The following is a 17,500-nucleotide window of genomic DNA, read 5'->3' as shown; positions in this document are numbered from 1 at the left end:
TTCCGATACTTTCACCGAGGGTATCGGCCGATACTGAGTCCTGGTCCGGTACCGGGACATTATAGAACTCCATTCTGATACCGAGTCCTGGTCCGGTACCAGGACATTATAGAATAACTCCAGGCCGATACCGAGTCCTGGTCCGGTACCAGGACATTATAGAACTCCAGGCCGATACCGAGTCCTGGTCCGGTACCGGGACATTATAGAACTCCATGATCGATACCGAGTCCTGGTCCGGTACCAGGACATTATAGAACTCCAGGCCGATACCGAGTCCTGGTCCAGTACCAGGACATTATAGAACTCCAGGCCCATACCGAGTCCTGGTCCGGTACCGGGACATTATAGAATTACTCCATGCTGATACCGAGTCCTGGTCCGGTACCAGGACATTATAGAACTCCAGGCCGATACCGAGTCCTGGTCCGGTACCGGGACATTATAGAACTCCAGGCCGATACCGAGTCCTGGTCCGGTACCAGGACATTATAGAACTCCAGGCCGATACTGAGTCCTGGTCCGGTACCGGGACATTATAGAATAACTCCAGGCCGATACCGAGTCCTGGTCCAGTACCAGGACATTATAGAACTCCAGGCCGATACCGAGTCCTGGTCCGGTACCGGGACATTATAGAACTCCATGCTGATACCGAGTCCTGGTCCGGTACCGGGACATTATAGAACTCCAGGCCGATACCGAGTCCTGGTCCGGTACCGGGACATTATAGAACTCCAGGCCGATACCAAGTCCTGGTCCGGTACCAGGACATTGTAGAACTCCAGGCCTGGCCTGCAGGACCGTCACCACGGGGCGAGGCCCGGCTCGGGTCAGACCCTCCAACAGGACTCAATCCAGCAGATTCAAGACCTTTACTGATAAAAACCAGCAGCCAAATAAAAGTGGACTAAGTCAGTCTGGGAAGAGTCACTGTCGATAACAGAGCAGCCTGACGGGTCGAATTCCAGGGAATCCAAACAGAACCACATGAAACAACAACAGCTTCAGTACGTCCAGGAAGACCTGCTGCTGCATTTTTAAAAGGAAGTGCAGACACAATATTGTAAATGAGGTCATTTAGATGAAACAGTATCAATAACAGCAGTGCAACAGTAACTTATAGGAACATTAAGGAGTTTTTCAACCTTAAAAATACTTATTTTCCACCATAAATCTGTTCCACATTTTAATGCTGTGTCCAATGTGTCCTGACAGACTCATCACCAGAACCTCTAACAGGCTGAACTGTCACTTGAAAGTCACAGTGCCGGTCCGGCTCCAGAGTCTTTTTGGGGAGAATTTGAAAGGAATGACGTAATGCGCGCTCCGGCTGGCCTGATGGAGTTAGGTTTCGTTTTGTCCGCCATTCCTCCGCCAGATGCTGAGTGAGCAACAGCTGAGCAGGATCTTCCAGGAAGTCAGAACAGACTGGCTTCTAGCACTGCAGCTCCACACAGACTCCACCAGGGAGAGACACTGACATCTACTGCAGCGCTGCTAAACCAGCGAGGAAGGACTTCCTCTCCTCCGTGCACGCGAGCCACAGGCACGAGTGTTTCACTAAGCTGCATTACACCCAAGGCCTGCAGGGGGCGCTGTTTAACATAAAACGTGCAAACTCCTTAAAGCTGCTGGAGGCAGGATTCTGCTAGTCGATGCTGATGTTTCTGTGTTTCCTTTGGATTAAATGTTAGAGTATCACTGATAATCCTTTAGGAGTGCAGCATCACTGCTCTACCACCAGGGCGCAGCTTCATCTGTCTCTGTTCTGAGCTGAAAAGGAATCTCCACAGCTCCAGGTATCTTTGACCAATCAGAAGAGCCCATGAGGCTCTAACCGTGATTGGTCGAGGGGCCCTCGTCACACGTTCTTGTGGGAGGGGCTTAACTTGCGTAAGGGCGTGATGTCAGAGAAAACAGGACAGGATTGGCTGTGCTGGGTTTCAAATCGCCATCTTAGATGGGTCAAATCGCCATCTTGCTTAGGTAACCCTAAGCAAGATGGCGGAGATGCGGAATCCTGCCTGCAGCACCTTTAATGCAGCTTTAATAAACAAACAAAGGTTTTTTTTTTTATTAATATTATTAGGGTGCGAACATAAGATAGTAAAATGAACAGGGCATTTAAATAGAACAGTAAAAAATAGTTCAAGAGCAGCTTTAAAGATTACTTTCCAAAACGTTATCGTCCAAAACCAACCGATGAAGTCACACTCAAAAACTAAAAATCCAAAGAGAGAAGCAGCACGCTGAACATCGGCAAACGGCTTCTTTAACGGCGCTGAGCATCAGTCACCCGATCCACCGTCCCTCTTCTCCAGGACAGCAGCTGCAGCACAGCAGCGAAGACCAGCAGGTGGCGGTACTGCAGCCGACGGGATGCAGGCTGCCGTAAAACACTACAGAAGAAGAAGTGTCAGTGCTAACAGAGCTAAAGGAGCTAACGGAGCTAACGGGGCTAACAGAGCTAACGGAGCTAAAGGAGCTAACGGACCTAAAGGAGCTAACGGAGCTAACGGAGCTAACGGAGCTAAAGGAGCTAACGGACCTAAAGGAGCTAACGGAGCTAACGGAGCTAAAGGAGCTAACGGAGCTAAAGGAGCTAACGGAGCTAAAGGAGCTAACGGAGCTAACGGAGCTAACGGAGCTAAAGGAGCTAACGGAGCTAACGGAGCTAAAGGAGCTAACGGAGCTAACGGAGCTAACGGAGCTAACGGAGCTAAAGTCCTCAAACAGATATCAATCAGTAAAAAATCTGGAGTCACAGTTGACGACTCATTGAAGTTTGACAGGCAAATCAGTTCCGTGGTGAAACCAGCTGTAATCAACTCAGACTCCTGAGCAAAGTGAAGCCTCACCTGCCGTCAGACCAGCTGGAGACAGTCGTCCGTGTCTTTATTACGTCCAGACTGGATTTTTGTAACTCATTATGTTTTGGTCCGGACGCCTCCTCCATCCACTGGCTGCAGCGCTTCCTGACAGCACCTGGGGTCTGTTTCACCAAGCTGGTTTTCAGAAGACTCTGTGTTCAATAACCAGGAAATGAGGGAAACTCTGAGATTTCCATTCCAAAGGGAGAGAACTCAACCCAGAGCCAGAGGAGTGACTCCAGCTGTTCCACCAGGAGAGGGAACTGAAACTGTGTCAGTCACCGCAGTAACACACTCCCTGACTCTAACCTGGTGGAAGCTGGTTTTTCTCAGTCAACCCTGAAGCTTCTCTCTGGCTCCGCCCCCTTTCAGCCACACCGCTGCTCCATTTCCTCATTCTTTCAGTCAGCTGGAGAGTTTTAGTGTAGCTGTCAAAATGTCTTGTCCTTTTCTCAGCGATCCTGCAGATGAAGCAGCAGCATCACTGCAGCGGGAGCTGAATATTCGTCAGGAGGTTATTTACAGACCGCAGAGATGTTTTGGCGTTTCTGGACAGTTATCTTTATGAACGGTACCGCTTCACGTCTCGATCCATACGCTGCATTCACAATCTTCTCCGTCCATACATTTGCAACATAACCAAACGCAGTCGCTCACATCCCAGCAGATGTTGTGTGTTGCGCTGCGGTTCTTCACAAAAGAGAGTTTTTTATACAACACTGGAGATGCAGAGCACTGAGGAGTTTAATCACCACCATCATTACACCACAGCAGATAACAGACAGGACACACATTTCATTCTGTCTTCTTTATTTCCTACTAATAAATAAATAAATAAAGGGTTCAGTTCATGTTCCAACAGTGAACATAACTCACTGTGACCATGAACCCACCTGCAGCTTCTGCTCCAGTGTCTGTTTCGTCTTCTTCATCTGGAGGTCCAGATCCTGCTGCTCTTGAAGGGATTTCTCTGTCTTGGATTTTGTAAATGTCTCTGACTGGTAACTGGGAATACATACAGGACTGTCTCAGAAAATTAGAATATTGTGATGAAGTTCTTTATTTTCTGAAATGTAATTAAAAAAACTAATATGTCATACATTCTGGATTCATTATTTGAGTGAACTATTGTCTGTCTAAGCTCCGGTCAGAGCTCTGAGGTCATGTGACCAGCTGTTTCTAGCCTGTCCTGGGTCAAGACTGAAGACCAGGGGTCCATTTCACCAAGCAGGTTGAAAAAACTCTGATGAAATCCTGAACTCTGGATCTCCTCTGAAGGGAAACGCCGGGTTTTCGGTTCCACAACAGCTGATTTGAGTTGGATTACTCAACTTCAAGTAGTTCCACCTGGAGTTCAGCACGTGCACGACAACGATAAAAAGCCAGCATTAATGGAGCGCCGATCCGACGAGTCACCATGGCAACAGAGAAGCGCAGAGCGACGTATGGAAGCTGGAACACAGTTTTAGAAAAAAATGCAACACGCTGCAGCAGTGAAGGAGAGGGAGACGTAGCAGAAAGTTACTGTCTGTGTCAATGAGTAAGTTTAAATGTCGTCCTTTATATCAGAATATTATTGAATGTTAAATATTATTACAGGGAAACTGTTTGAATCAGTGAAGGTATTTCATGTAGTTGTAATCCCGCGGGGAAGAAGCCACATGGCAGCAGCTAAAGATGAAATATAAACACATTGTTCAACAGACCTCGGCATAATCTCACTGAGGTTCATCTTTTTAAGATGTTTAACATTGTAAAGTAGCATAAATACTAAGTGGCTGATGGACTGTGCAGCTGTTTTATGTCACACATCTATATCATGTTATGTTAAATAATTAATCCTATTTCATCTAATATTATTATCTATTATTTGAGTATAATATTTAAAAAAAGTTATTGATACAAATGTTTATTCTGTCTTTCCTGTCCTTTTCTTCTTTCAGCCCAGATTGTGAAGGTTCTCTCTGCTGCTGGAGCCCCTTCATGCTACAACCAGCCTGAAACTGTCAGCAGGAAATACTCACAATATTTCTGCCAAATGTTGGTTTGGGAAAATCTACGCAAATATACTGAAAGATGTCATTTATCCAGGATGAGGAGGATGAAACCGTGTCTGCTGCCTTCACAGAGGATCCAGAAAGTCATATGGAGGTACGTTACTGATTGTTCTCTTCCATTAAAACTCTGAATCCTCCTGTGGAACACAGAGCTTGACGTTTAGCCGACACTGAAATATTCAACATTTGTCCTCCTTTAACAGATCCTGGCTGGTCAGCAGCAGGATGGTCCCTCAACTCCCACATCACAGATCAACACTGTGAGACGATGTTCAGTAAACACCAGAGGCTCATTTCATTCAGTTCATGAGCAGCTGGATCATTTAATGTCCTCTATGTATTCCCAGTTACCAGTCAGAGAAATTTACAGAATCCACTTACTGAACAAGACAGAGAAATCCCTTCAAGAGCAGCAGGATCTGGACCTCCAGATGAAGAAGATGAAACTGAGACACTGGAGCAGAAGCTGCAGGTGGGTTCATGGTCACAGTGAGTTATGTTCACTGTTGGAACATGAACTGAACCCTTTATTTATTTATTTATTAGTAGGAAATAAAGAAGACAAAATGAAATGTGTGTCCTGTCTGTTATCTGCTGTGGTGTAATGATGGTGGTGATTTAAACTCCTCAGTGCTCTGCATCTCCAGTGTTGTATAAAAAACTCTCTTTTGTGAAGAACCGCAGCGCAACACACAACATCTGCTGGGATGTGAGCGACTGCGTTTGGTTATGTTGCAAATGTATGGACGGAGAAGATTGTGAATGCAGCGTATGGATCGAGACGTGAAGCGGTACCGTTCATAAAGATAACTGTCCGGAAACGCCAAAACATCTCTGCGGTCTGTAAATAACCTCCTGACGAATATTCAGTTCCTGCTGCAGTGATGCTGCTGCTTCATCTGCAGGATCGCTGAGAAAAGGACAAGACATTTTGACAGCTACACTACAACTCTCCAGCTGACTGAAAGAATGAGGAAATGGAGCAGCGTGAGGCTGAAAGGGGGCGGAGCCAGAGAGAAGCTTCAGGGTTGACTGAGAAAAACCAGCTTCCACCAGGTTAGAGTCAGGGAGTGTGTTACTGCGGTGACTGACACAGTTTCAGCTCCCTCTCCTGGTGGAACAGCTGGAGTCACTCCTCTGGCTCTGGGTTGAGTTCTCTCCCTTTGGAATGGAAATCTGAGTTTCCCTCATTTCCTGGTTATTGAACACAGAGTCTTCTGAAAACCAGCTTGGTGAAACAGACCCCAGGGGTGATGGGGCGTTTGCTGTGGCTGGGCCTCAACTGTGGAACAGCCTCCCTCTGAGCTTTCGCTGTGCTCCACATGTTGCTGCTGAAGACCCGCCTTTCCTCAGAGGCCTTTAGCACCAGCTGAGAACGTCTTGTGGTCCCTGTGTCTCCCTGTGGACAGTCAGAACTGTTTGTCATTGTTTGTACAGCACTGTGGGCAGCGGGCCGTGGAAACCCCACTTTAACTCTGCTTCAGAGACAAACTTCACCTTGACCTAAAGGAGCTAACAGAGCTAACGGAGCTAAAGGAGCTAACGGAGCTAAAGGAGCTAACGGAGCTAACGGAGCTAACGGAGCTAACAGAGCTAACGGAGCTAAAGGAGCTAACGGAGCTAACGGAGCTAAAGGAGCTAACGGAGCTAACGGAGCTAACGGAGCTAAAGGAGCTAAAGGAGCTAACGGAGCTAAAGGAGGTAACGGAGCTAAAGGAGCTAACGGAGCTAACGGAGCTAAAGGAGCTAAAGGAGCTAATGGAGCTAACGGAGCTGAAGGAGCTAACGGAGCTAACGGAGCTAAAGGAGCTAACGGAGCTAAAGGAGGTAACGGAGCTAAAGGAGCTAACGGAGCTAACGGAGCTAAAGGAGCTAACGGAGCTAACGGAGCTAACGGAGCTAACGGAGCTAAAGGAGCTAAAGGAGCTAATGGAGCTAACGGAGCTGAAGGAGCTAACGGAGCTAACGGAGCTAAAGGAGCTAACGGAGCTAACGGAGTTAACGGAGCTAACGGAGCTAAAGGAGCTAACGGAGCTAACGGAGCTAAAGGAGCTAAAGGAGCTAAAGGAGCTAACGGAGCTGAAGGAGCTAACGGAGCTAACGGAGCTAAAGGAGGTAACAAAGCTAAAGGAGCTAAAGGAGCTAACGGAGCTAACGGAGCTGAAGGAGCTAAAGGAGCTAACAGAGCTAACGGAGCTAACGGAGCTGAAGGAGCTGAAGGAGCTAATGGAGCTAACGGAGCTAACGGAGCTGAAGGAGCTAACGGAGCTAACGGAGCTAACGGAGCTAAAGGCGCTAACGGAGCTAATGGAGCTAATGGAGCTAACAGAGCTAAAAGAGCTAAAGCAGCTAACAGAGCTAAAGGAGCTAAAGGCACTAACGGAGCTAACGGAGCTGACCGGTACATAGATTACTAATTGAATTAATGACGTGGTCTCGGTTTGGGGTCTGGACTCCAGGACTCGCCGATACCGATGCAGCATTTTCGGCAGTATCGGCGCAGTTTGTGATACTGGTATCAGAATCAGAATGTCTCTACCCATCAGAACCCAGCAGAACCCAGCAGAACCCAGCAGGTACATCTGGAACAGAACCAGAACCCAGCAGAACCCAGCAGGTACATCTGGAACAGAACCAGAACCCAGCAGAACCCAGCAGGTACATCTGGAACAGAACCAGAACCCATCAGAACCCAGCAGAACCCAGCAGGTACATCTGGAACAGAACCAGAACCCATCAGAACCCAGCAGGTACATCTGGAACAGAACCAGAACCCAGCAGAACCCAGCAGAACCCAGCAGAACCCATCAGAACCCAGCAGGTACATCTGGAACAGAACCAGAACCCAGCAGAACCCAGCAGAACCCAGCAGGTACATCTGGAACAGAACCAGAACCCATCAGAACCCAGCAGGTACATCTGGAACAGAACCAGAACCCAGCAGAACCCAGCAGGTACATCTGGAACAGAACCAGAACCCAGCAGAACCCAGCAGGTACATCTGGAACAGAACCAGAACCCAGCAGAACCCAGCATGCCTCTCACGTCTCACTCTTAAATAACTTCATCACACTTCAATTGTGTGTTTATCTCCAGTGTTGGGCAAATTACTTTTAATAAAAAGTAATTATAGTTACTTCTTCAAAAAGTAACTTGGTTTGTAACTAAGTTACAATATTTTTAAAGTAACTAATTACTAGTTCAAGTAACTATTGCATTACTTCAGAAAACAAAGGGTTGAAATATGCCAAAGGATGTGGACTCCTCTCCGTTCCAGATCGATCAGTTGTGTTTGTTCACTAATATAATGAGCAGCAGATCGTTCAGCAGCCTGAACTTCATCTGGTTCCTGAAGGGACTCCAGAGAAGCTGCCCAGCTGAGAGCAGGGCCAAAGTACACACAGTACATCATTACAGTTACTAGAACACAGGGTTAGTTATTCCTCCCAACCCATTACCATTCCAGTCTGACCAAATCTCACACACACACACACACACACACACACACACACACACACACACACACACACACACACACACACACACACACACACACACACACACACATCAGATCAATCAGTGAGACAGGGACAGTTTCATCAACAGCGCACTACCTTGTTGTATTCAGTTTGATATTTCAGTTCTCGGCCATCAGGGTTGTGTTCCAGTATAATGTAGTAAAAGTTCCTCTTTTAACTGTTTCTTAAACACATGTAAAGACACACAGTTTGTGTTGTGGTGTCAGTCTCATTCCAGATCTCCGGGCCTTTGCACGACATGCTAAAGCTAGTACTTTGAGTTTCCGCTTTTTGCCCTTCACCAGATTGTTCCCTCTTGTGTCGGAGCCATGAGATGGATGTTACTGGGAGTCGCTGACAGTCTTTCATTCAGACCATGTACTACATTATACATCACACACGCGTTTGGAAAAGCGTTGCACTCAGTGAGCTTCAGAAGCTTGAGCCTGTAGAAAAGAGGATCAGATGAAGCACGTTTCACCTTTTCCTGTAAGACAAGCAGTTCAGTGAGACAGCTGGGACACGTGTTCCACCATGTGATACTGCAGTCGTTTAAATGTGGTTCCAACAGTGTTTGATTCAAGGTTTTAAGAGCTTCGAGAGGGAGATCATGTCGAGTTTTATTTAAAAAAAAGGCCTACATGTTTAGATAATCTAGCTGTCATTTCATCAATGTGCTGTTTGAAATTCAGAGATTCATCGATCAATATCCCTAAAAATCTCGTGTGTTGGACTCGTTCAATATTCCTCCCACAGATTTCAAAATGTATGTTATCTATATTTTTACGATTTCTATTGGAACAGAACAAAATGTAGTGGGATTTATTTCAGTTTAAAGATCATTTATTGCACTTTAGCCAGATGTCTACTTTGGTTCATTCTTGATTAACTGTGTTTTGAAGACACTCAGGATTTTTATGAGTGAAGAATAGGTTAGAGTCATCTGAAAAGATCATGTTGTGCAGAGTATCTGTACAGTTTGGTAAGTCGTTTATGTAAATAATAAATAGAAGCGGACCTAAGATAGATCCCTGGGGAACTCCACACTCAGTAACTGTGTGTTGTGATGTAGTATTGTGTATCTGTACGTGACGCTGTCTTCCAGACAGAGAGCCTCTGACACCATCGTGCTCAGTTTTCCCAGCAGAATTTCAAAATCTACTGTACGGAAGGCCTTCGATACATCAAGGAGAGCGCCCCCTGGCCCTCGCCCTGATCCACAGCGCCGTTCACCTCTTCACTCAGACGGAGAGGAGCCGGGCCTGCTGTGCTCTTTGTCCTGAAGCCATACTGGGAGGGGGGAACAGGAAGTTTGGTCAAATACAGCCTGATGTAGACAATTCCTTCATGTAATTCTGAAAAGGAATTTAAAACAGAAATTGGATGAAAATTATTCTTGTTGTTTTTGTCTCCAGATTGAAATATTGGGATTATTTTTGCAGTCTTAATATTTTTAGGCGCTACTCCATGTATTAACGATATATTGGTGCAATATGTCAGCGGCTCAACCGTTTCAGGAGCAACACATTCGATGGTTTTGCTGCAGATCCATCCGTCCCCTCTGTGCAGGAGCTCTTCAGGCCCATTAGGATTTTAAGTACTTCTGCTTTGTCAGTTGGCTTCAGGAACACAGAACTTACAAAATTCTCTTTCAGATATTGTTGACATGAGGCGCCCCCTGGTGGCCTTATGGGCTTTGATAGCGATTCTCCTATGGAACTGAAAAAGTGTTCAAGCTGTTAGCGAGACCTTCAGTTTCTGGTGTGCACTCGGTGTCAGGAAGCACAGTTGTTTTGTTCCCCGGCAGAGAATCTGGTTCCGTACTTTCCAGCACTGCTCTTGGTCGCCGTGAGCAGCCTTCAAGTCCTGCGTGTTTTCATTTCTCCCATTAGTTCTCATCACATTAGTCCATTTATTTTTGTACTTGAGACTAGGCACGGGCCGGTTACCGGTTACCGGTTACCGGTTTTAAGGGATACCACGGCGTGAAAAAGTCAAGGTTTCAAAACCACGACAATGTTCCGTCGCCCCGTTGCTGCGGTACGAGCGTTTCTTTACTGCGACGTCTCATCAGGGAGAAGCAGAGGTCCTCCCTGTCTGGAGCTGCAGCCTGAAGCCTGAAGATAAAGGACTGATGTCAGCGTGCCGGTGAGCAAACCGGCCTCAGCGACAGGTTCAAGTTCTCCAAAACCTTCCTTCATCAACAGCTGGTTTACTGGATCACAACAGCTGGTTTACTGGATCACAACAGCTGGTTTACTGGATAACAACAGCTGGTTTACTGGATCACAACAGCTGGTTTACTGGATCACAACAGCTGGTTTACTGGATCACAACAGCTGGTTTACTGGATCACAACAGCTGGTTTACTGGATCACAACAGCTGGTTTACTGGATCACAACAGCTGGTTTACTGGCTAACGTGACGTGACGAGAGAGACGCACGTGTCAGGTTTCATTTTGTGAGTCTGATTTTTTTATTTTTAGGACAGAAAAACAGAAAAAATAAAAGACTGTTCAATTGAAACGTTTTTCCTTTTGTTTTGAAATACAGACATTCAAAGTAGACATTTTAGAGCTACAGTCATAAAACCGTGGAACCGTGATCTTCTGCCTCAGGTCATCAGACCGTCGGTCTCATACGGCCCACAGGAGATGTCTGCTTCTGTTTTCCTCTGTTGGATTTTTAATAAATCATTTATGAAGCCTGTTTAACCAGAGGAGGACTCGGGTTGGAGGGACTTTCTGAGACATGAAGACCGGAGGAGGACTCGGGTTGGAGGGATTTTTGTGAGACATGAAGACCGGAGGAGGACTCGGGTTTAGAGGGATTTTGTGAGACATGAAGACCGGAGGAGGACTCGGGTTGGAGGGATTTTGTGAGACATGAAGACCGGAGGAGGACTCGGGTTGGAGGGATTTTGTGAGACATGAAGACCGGAGGAGGACTCGGGTTGGAGGGATTTTTGTGAGACATGAAGACCGGAGGAGGACTCGGGTTGGAGGGATTTTCTGAGACATGAAGACCGGAGGAGGACTCGGGTTTAGAGGGATTTTCTGAGACATGAAGACCGGAGGAGGACTCGGGTTGGAGGGATTTTGTGAGACATGAAGACCGGAGGAGGACTCGGGTTGGAGGGATTTTGTGAGACATGAGAACCAGAGGAGGACTCGGGTTGGAGGGATTTTGTGAGACATGAAGACCGGAGGAGGACTCGGGTTGGAGGGATTTTGTGAGACATGAAGACCGGAGGAGGACTCGGGTTGGAGGGATTTTGTGAGACACGGTGGACATGAGAGTGTCCCAGAGGACGTTGGTGTTCCAGCTGTTGGGTTCAGGAAGGGTCTGGAGGTCGGTCCGGCACTCCAACAGGACCAGCTCAGTCCTGCTGACAGACCGGGGTCAGGGTCCTGACAGGAGACACTGTGGACCAATCAGACGCTGCCCTGAGGACGAGGGGCGTCGCCCCCGACTGGACGGCGTTTCTACATCTGCTGAGACAGACCCACGTCCTGGGGGGTCACAGGTCCTGGGGGGTCACAGGTCCTGGGGGGTCACAGGTCCTTGTGGGTTAAAGGTCCGGGTGGGGGGTTAAAGGTCCTGGGGGGGTCACAGGTCGGGGGGGTCACAGGTCCGGGGGGGGGGGGGGGGGGGGGGTACAGGTCCTGGGGGGTCACAGGTCCGGGGGGGGGGGTTAAAGGTCCTGGGGGGTCACAGGTCCTGGGGGGGGGGGTCACAGGTCCGGGGGGGGGGGGGGGGGGGGGGGTCACAGGTCCTGGGGGGTCACAGGTCAGGGGGGGGGTCACAGGTCCGGGGGGGGTCACAGGTCTAGGGGGGGGGTCACAGGTCCTGGGGGGTCACAGGTCCGGGGGGGGGGGGGGTTAAAGGTCCTGGGGGGTCACAGGTCCTGGGGGGGTCACAGGTCCTGGCAGTCCTCAGACCAGGTAGAACCAGCTGGACGTCCAGACAGAGACCTGCTCCCTCTGAACAGAACCTGGTCCTGGTCCTGGTCCTGGTCCTGAACCAGCACGGTGATGATGCTCTACAGCTCTACAGGTGGAGCAGTGGGTGGAGCAGTGGAGCAGTGGGTGGAGCAGTGGGTGGAGCAGTGGAGCAGTGGAGCGGGTGGAGGACTCACCGTGCCCTGTGATTGGTCCTTGACGTCGTAGACCGACAGCTTGAGCTGGGTGTGCTGGGAGAGGCCGGAGTCCTGGAAGAACGCCACGCTGCTCAGGAAGGAGGGGCTGCTGGTCCCCTGGACACACACACACACACACACACACACACACACAGCGCTCAGCCTCCACCCTGCCTGACGGAGGCCAGGTGGAGGGGGGTGGAGGGGGAGAGGCTGACCTCCATGACCTCCGTCTGGCCGTGCTTGGTCCAGAAGGCCTGCGGCGGCGTGGTGCAGCTGACCGCCACGAAGCTGCTGGGCTTCCTGTCCGGAGCCGGGGTCACCAGGTCCCAGCAGGCTGCGCACGCACACACACACACACACACACACACACACACACACACACACACACACACACACACACACACACACACACACACACACACACACACACACACACACACACACACACACCCTTCAGCATCCATACAGGAGGCGTCTCCATGGCGACAGAGATGCTGGTGTTGGTGGTCCTGTGTTGAAATGGTTTCAGTCCTTCTTCTCAGACAGAAGCTTCTCTTGGCGATCGGCAGTTTCCTCCTCTGTTGCCCCGTTCACCTGCGGAGTGCCTCAGGGCTCTGGTTTGGGTCCTATCTTGTTCTCTGTCTGCATGCTGCCTTCGGGATCAATAATTCTGCATCACAAATGATCATTTCAGTGTTCCGCAGATGAGCTGCGGGTGTGTCTGCCGGCGTCCTCACACCGGAGGGACGCTTCACGCCGGCGACGGCGGCAGGTCTGACATTAGACGGCGGTGATGTCAGAACTTCCTTCATCTTACTGAAGCAGAAACAGGCAGCATCTGCCCTGGCGACTCCTCGCCTGGATGTCTGATCATTTCAAACCCGCTCTAAGAAACCTCGGTGTTCTTCTTGACAGTGATGTTAGGTTTGACCAACAGACTGGCAGCCAGTTGCTACCAGCTGCGCCTCCTGGCCAAGGTGAAGCCATCTTTAAACCTTGACCTGGAAAAGACAATCCAGAGCAGACGACTGTAACGCCCTTCACTTCGGAGCGTCCCCGTCTCGCCTGAATCTTCTCCAGCTGGAGCCAAACGCTGCAGCTCGCTTCCTAACAGACGCGCCTCGCCGTGAGCGCATCACCCCGGTCCTTCTGTCACTGCAGGGGCTTCCAGTTGCTTTCAGAGTCGATTTTAAACTCTTACTTTTTGTTTTCAAAGCGCTTCATGGCCTCGCTCCCCCGACCTGACAGAGCTGCTCAGAGGTCACAGTTCAAACCGGACTTTGAGGTCATCAAACCAGCGGAGGGGGGGAGTCCCCCGAGGAGAGGCGTCATCAAACCAGCTGAGGGGGGGAGTCCCCCGAGGAGAGGCGTCATCAAACCAGCTGAGGGGGGGAGTCCCCAGAGGAGAGGCGTCATCAAACCAGCTGAGGGGGGGAGTCCCCCGAGGAGAGGCGTCATCAAACCAGCTGAGGGGGGGAGTCCCCCGAGGAGAGGCGTCATCAAACCAGCTGAGGGGGGGAGTCCCCCGAGGAGAGGCGTCATCAAACCAGCTGAGGGGGGGAGTCCCCCGAGGAGAGGCGTCATCAAACCAGCTGAGGGGGGGAGTCCCCCGAGGAGAGGCGTCATCAAACCAGCTGAGGGGGGGAGTCCCCCGAGGAGAGGCGTCATCAAACCAGCTGAGGGGGGGAGTCCCCGAGGAGAGGCGTCATCAAACCAGCTGAGGGGGGGAGTCCCCCGAGGAGAGGCGTCATCAAACCAGCTGAGGGGGGGAGTCCCCCGAGGAGAGGCGTCATCAAACCAGCTGAGGGGGGGAGTCCCCCGAGGAGAGGCGTCATCAAACCAGCTGAGGGGGGGAGTCCCCAGAGGAGAGGCGTCATCAAACCAGCTGAGGGGGGGGAGTCCCCCGAGGAGAGGCGTCATCAAACCAGCTGAGGGGGGGAGTCCCCCGAGGAGAGGCGTCGACTCAGAACGTCCACAGTCGACTCTGATTCGTCTGAATCTGCCATTAGTTGACTGATAGTCGATAGTCGGCGGGGGGGTGGCTACACGGGAAGGGGGGGGGGCGTGGCTACACGGGAGGGGGCGTGGCTACACGGGGAGGGGGCGTGGCTACACGGGGAGGAAGCAGGAAGCAGTAAACAGGAAGTAGGAAGCAGGAAGTAAAACAGGCAGCACTAAACAGGATGTAAGAACCAGTAAACAGGAAGTAGGAAGCAGTAAAGGGACAGAAGGAAGCGGTAAACAGGAAGCAGTAAACAGGAAGTAGGATGCAGTAAACGGACAGAAGGAAGCGGTAAACAGGAAGCAGTAAACAGGAAGTAGGAAGCAGTAAAGGGACAGAAGGAAGCGGTAAACAGGAAGCAGTAAACAGGAAGTAGGATGCAGTAAACGGACAGAAGGAAGCGGTAAACAGGAAGCAGTAAACAGGAAGTAGGATGCAGTAAACGGACAGAAGGAAGCGGTAAACAGGAAGCAGTAAACAGGAAGTAGGATGCAGTAAACGGACAGAAGGAAGCGGTAAACAGGAAGCAGTAAACAGGAAGTAGGAAGCAGTAAACGGACAGAAGGAAGCGGTAAACAGGAAGCAACAAAGTGAAAAAGCAGCAGCAGAGCTGGACGGTGCCGAGAAACACTTCCTAATAAACCCTGAGAACCAACAGCGGAGCAGAGCTGGGTGCTGGACGAGCAGCGGATTCCACCTGGTGTTCTGGACGAACTGGTTGCCGTGGTAACGAGTGATGGATTCCTGTAAACATGCTGGAAGCAGCAGATGTTAGAATCAGACTCACTGAAGACTCTGGACTGATGGATTTACTGGACCTGCAGAGAACCGGCGTCTCTAGAACCTCCGCAGGGCCACCAGTCAACACGGACACCAGTTCATCCGAAACACCGGAGCAGCGCTGGCTCTCTGGGCAGGACGACCTGCTGGACGCTCCGCTGACCGGACGAGTCTCACACACGTCGTCCATCTGGGAGGACGTGTCTCACACACGTCGTCCATCTGGGAGGACGTGTCTCACACACGTCGTCCATCTGGGAGGACGTGTCTCACACACGTCCTCCATCTGGGAGGACGTGTCTCACACACGTCCTCCATCTGGGAGGACGTGTCTCACACACGTCCTCCATCTGGGAGGACGTGTCTCACACACGTCCTCCATCTGGGAGGACGTGTCTCACACACGTCCTCCATCTGGGAGGACGTGTCTCACACACGTCGTCCATCTGGGAGGACGTGTCTCACACACGTCGTCCATCTGGGAGGACGTGTCTCACACACGTCGTCCATCTGGGAGGACGTGTCTCACACACGTCGTCCATCTGGGAGGACGTGTCTCACACACGTCGTCCATCTGGGAGGACGTGTCTCACACACGTCGTCCATCTGGGAGGACGTGTCTCACACACGTCGTCCATCTGGGAGGACGTGTCTCACACACGTCGTCCATCTGGGAGGACGTGTCTCACACACGTCCTTCATCTGGGAGGACGTGTCTCACACACGTCGTCCATCTGGGAGGACGTGTCTCACACACGTCGTCCATCTGGGAGGACGTGTCTCACACACGTCCTTCATCTGGGAGGACGTGTCTCACACACGTCTTCCATCTGGGAGGACGTGTCTCACACACGTCCTTCATCTGGGAGGACGTGTCTCACACACGTCGTCCATCTGGGAGGACGTGTCTCACACACGTCCTTCATCTGGGAGGACGTGTCTCACACACGTCGTCCATCTGGGAGGACGTGTCTCACACACGTCGTCCATCTGGGAGGACGTGTGTGAGACACGTCCTCCATCTGGGAGGACGTGTCTCACACATGTCGTCCATCTGGGAGGACGTGTCTCACACACATCGTCCATCTGGGAGGACGTGTCTCACACACATCGTCCATCTGGGAGGACGTGTCTCACACACGTCCTTCATCTGGGAGGACGTGTCTCACACACATCGTCCATCTGGGAGGACGTGTCTCACACACGTCGTCCATCTGGGAGGACGCCGTATGATCCGGGTTCTGGTTCTGGTGAACCAGGACTTAACGTGGATCACAAATGCATGTAGGACGACTGAAAACACCCAGACTGGTCCCTGGTGTGTGTGTGTGTGTGTGTGTGTGTGTGTGTGTGTGTGTGTGTGTGTGTGTGTGTGTGTGTGAGACCCACCCAGGCTGAACTCCATCACCGGCTCATCTGGGTCCAGACTGTTGCCTGAAAAGAGACCACAAGGTCAGAGGTCAGAGGTCAGAGGTCAGACTGAGGGAGAAAACACAATGCATGATGGGAAGTGAAGGACCAGCTCTGTGCTTTCCTTTGTTATTATTATTTTATTGATGTATTTTTATTAGTGGTTCAGACCGTTAGTCCTCGCTCCAGGACCCGGTCCTGTGGAGGTTCTCCGGGACCCGGTCCTGTGGAGGTTCTCCGGGACCCGGTCCTGTGGAGGTTCTCCGGGACCCGGTCCTGTGGAGGTTCTCCGGGACCCGGTCCTGTGGAGGTTCTCCGGGACCAGGTCCTGTGGAGGTTCTCCGGGACCCGGTCCTGTGGAGGTTCTCCGGGACCCGGTCCTGTGGAGGTTCTCCGGGACCCGGTCCTGTGGAGGTTCTCCGGGACCCGGTCCTGTGGAGGTTCTCCGGGACCAGGTCCTGTGGAGGTCTAGAACCTCATCCTGGGACATGTTGGAGGAGGCCCTGGTGTGTGTGTGTGTGTGTGTGTGTGTGTGTGTGTGTGTGTGTGTGTGTGTGTGTTGGGGGTTTCAGGTCTCTGGTCTGGTCCAGGACTCTTTGGAGACCTGGGCTCTCTGGTTGCTGGAGGAAGGTGGAGCCTCTGCAGAACCACCGAGACCTCAGACCCAGAGGGAAGGAGGGCGGAGGAGGAAGGTTCCTCTAGCTCCGCCCCCTGATGC

General features: G+C 50.9%; 1 protein-coding gene across 7 annotated transcripts in view; it reads right to left on the bottom strand.

Annotated features, from left to right (window-relative positions):
- LOC115383953 (type I inositol 3,4-bisphosphate 4-phosphatase-like) overlaps positions 1-17,500 on the bottom strand; it is a 73,674-nt gene that overhangs the window by 49,511 nt on the left and 6,663 nt on the right. For 6 of the 7 annotated variants that reach the window (XM_030086179.1, XM_030086181.1, XM_030086177.1 and 3 more), the window contains exons 3-5: positions 16,762-16,806; positions 12,806-12,924; positions 12,588-12,704 (exon numbers count right to left, since the gene is read on the bottom strand). In XM_030086179.1, coding sequence (XP_029942039.1) covers positions 12,588-12,704; positions 12,806-12,924; positions 16,762-16,806 — 281 coding nt within the window. Of the gene's footprint in view, positions 1-2,861; positions 3,150-12,587; positions 12,705-12,805; positions 12,925-16,761; positions 16,807-17,500 lie in introns of those variants that run through there. The other variant, XM_030086180.1, reaches the window with a different exon arrangement.

This window comes from Salarias fasciatus, assembly GCF_902148845.1.
Source record: "Salarias fasciatus chromosome 23 unlocalized genomic scaffold, fSalaFa1.1 super_scaffold_20, whole genome shotgun sequence".
In the NCBI taxonomy this organism is placed as follows: Eukaryota; Metazoa; Chordata; class Actinopteri; order Blenniiformes; family Blenniidae; genus Salarias; species Salarias fasciatus.
This window is presented reverse-complemented; position numbering and strand designations above follow the sequence as displayed.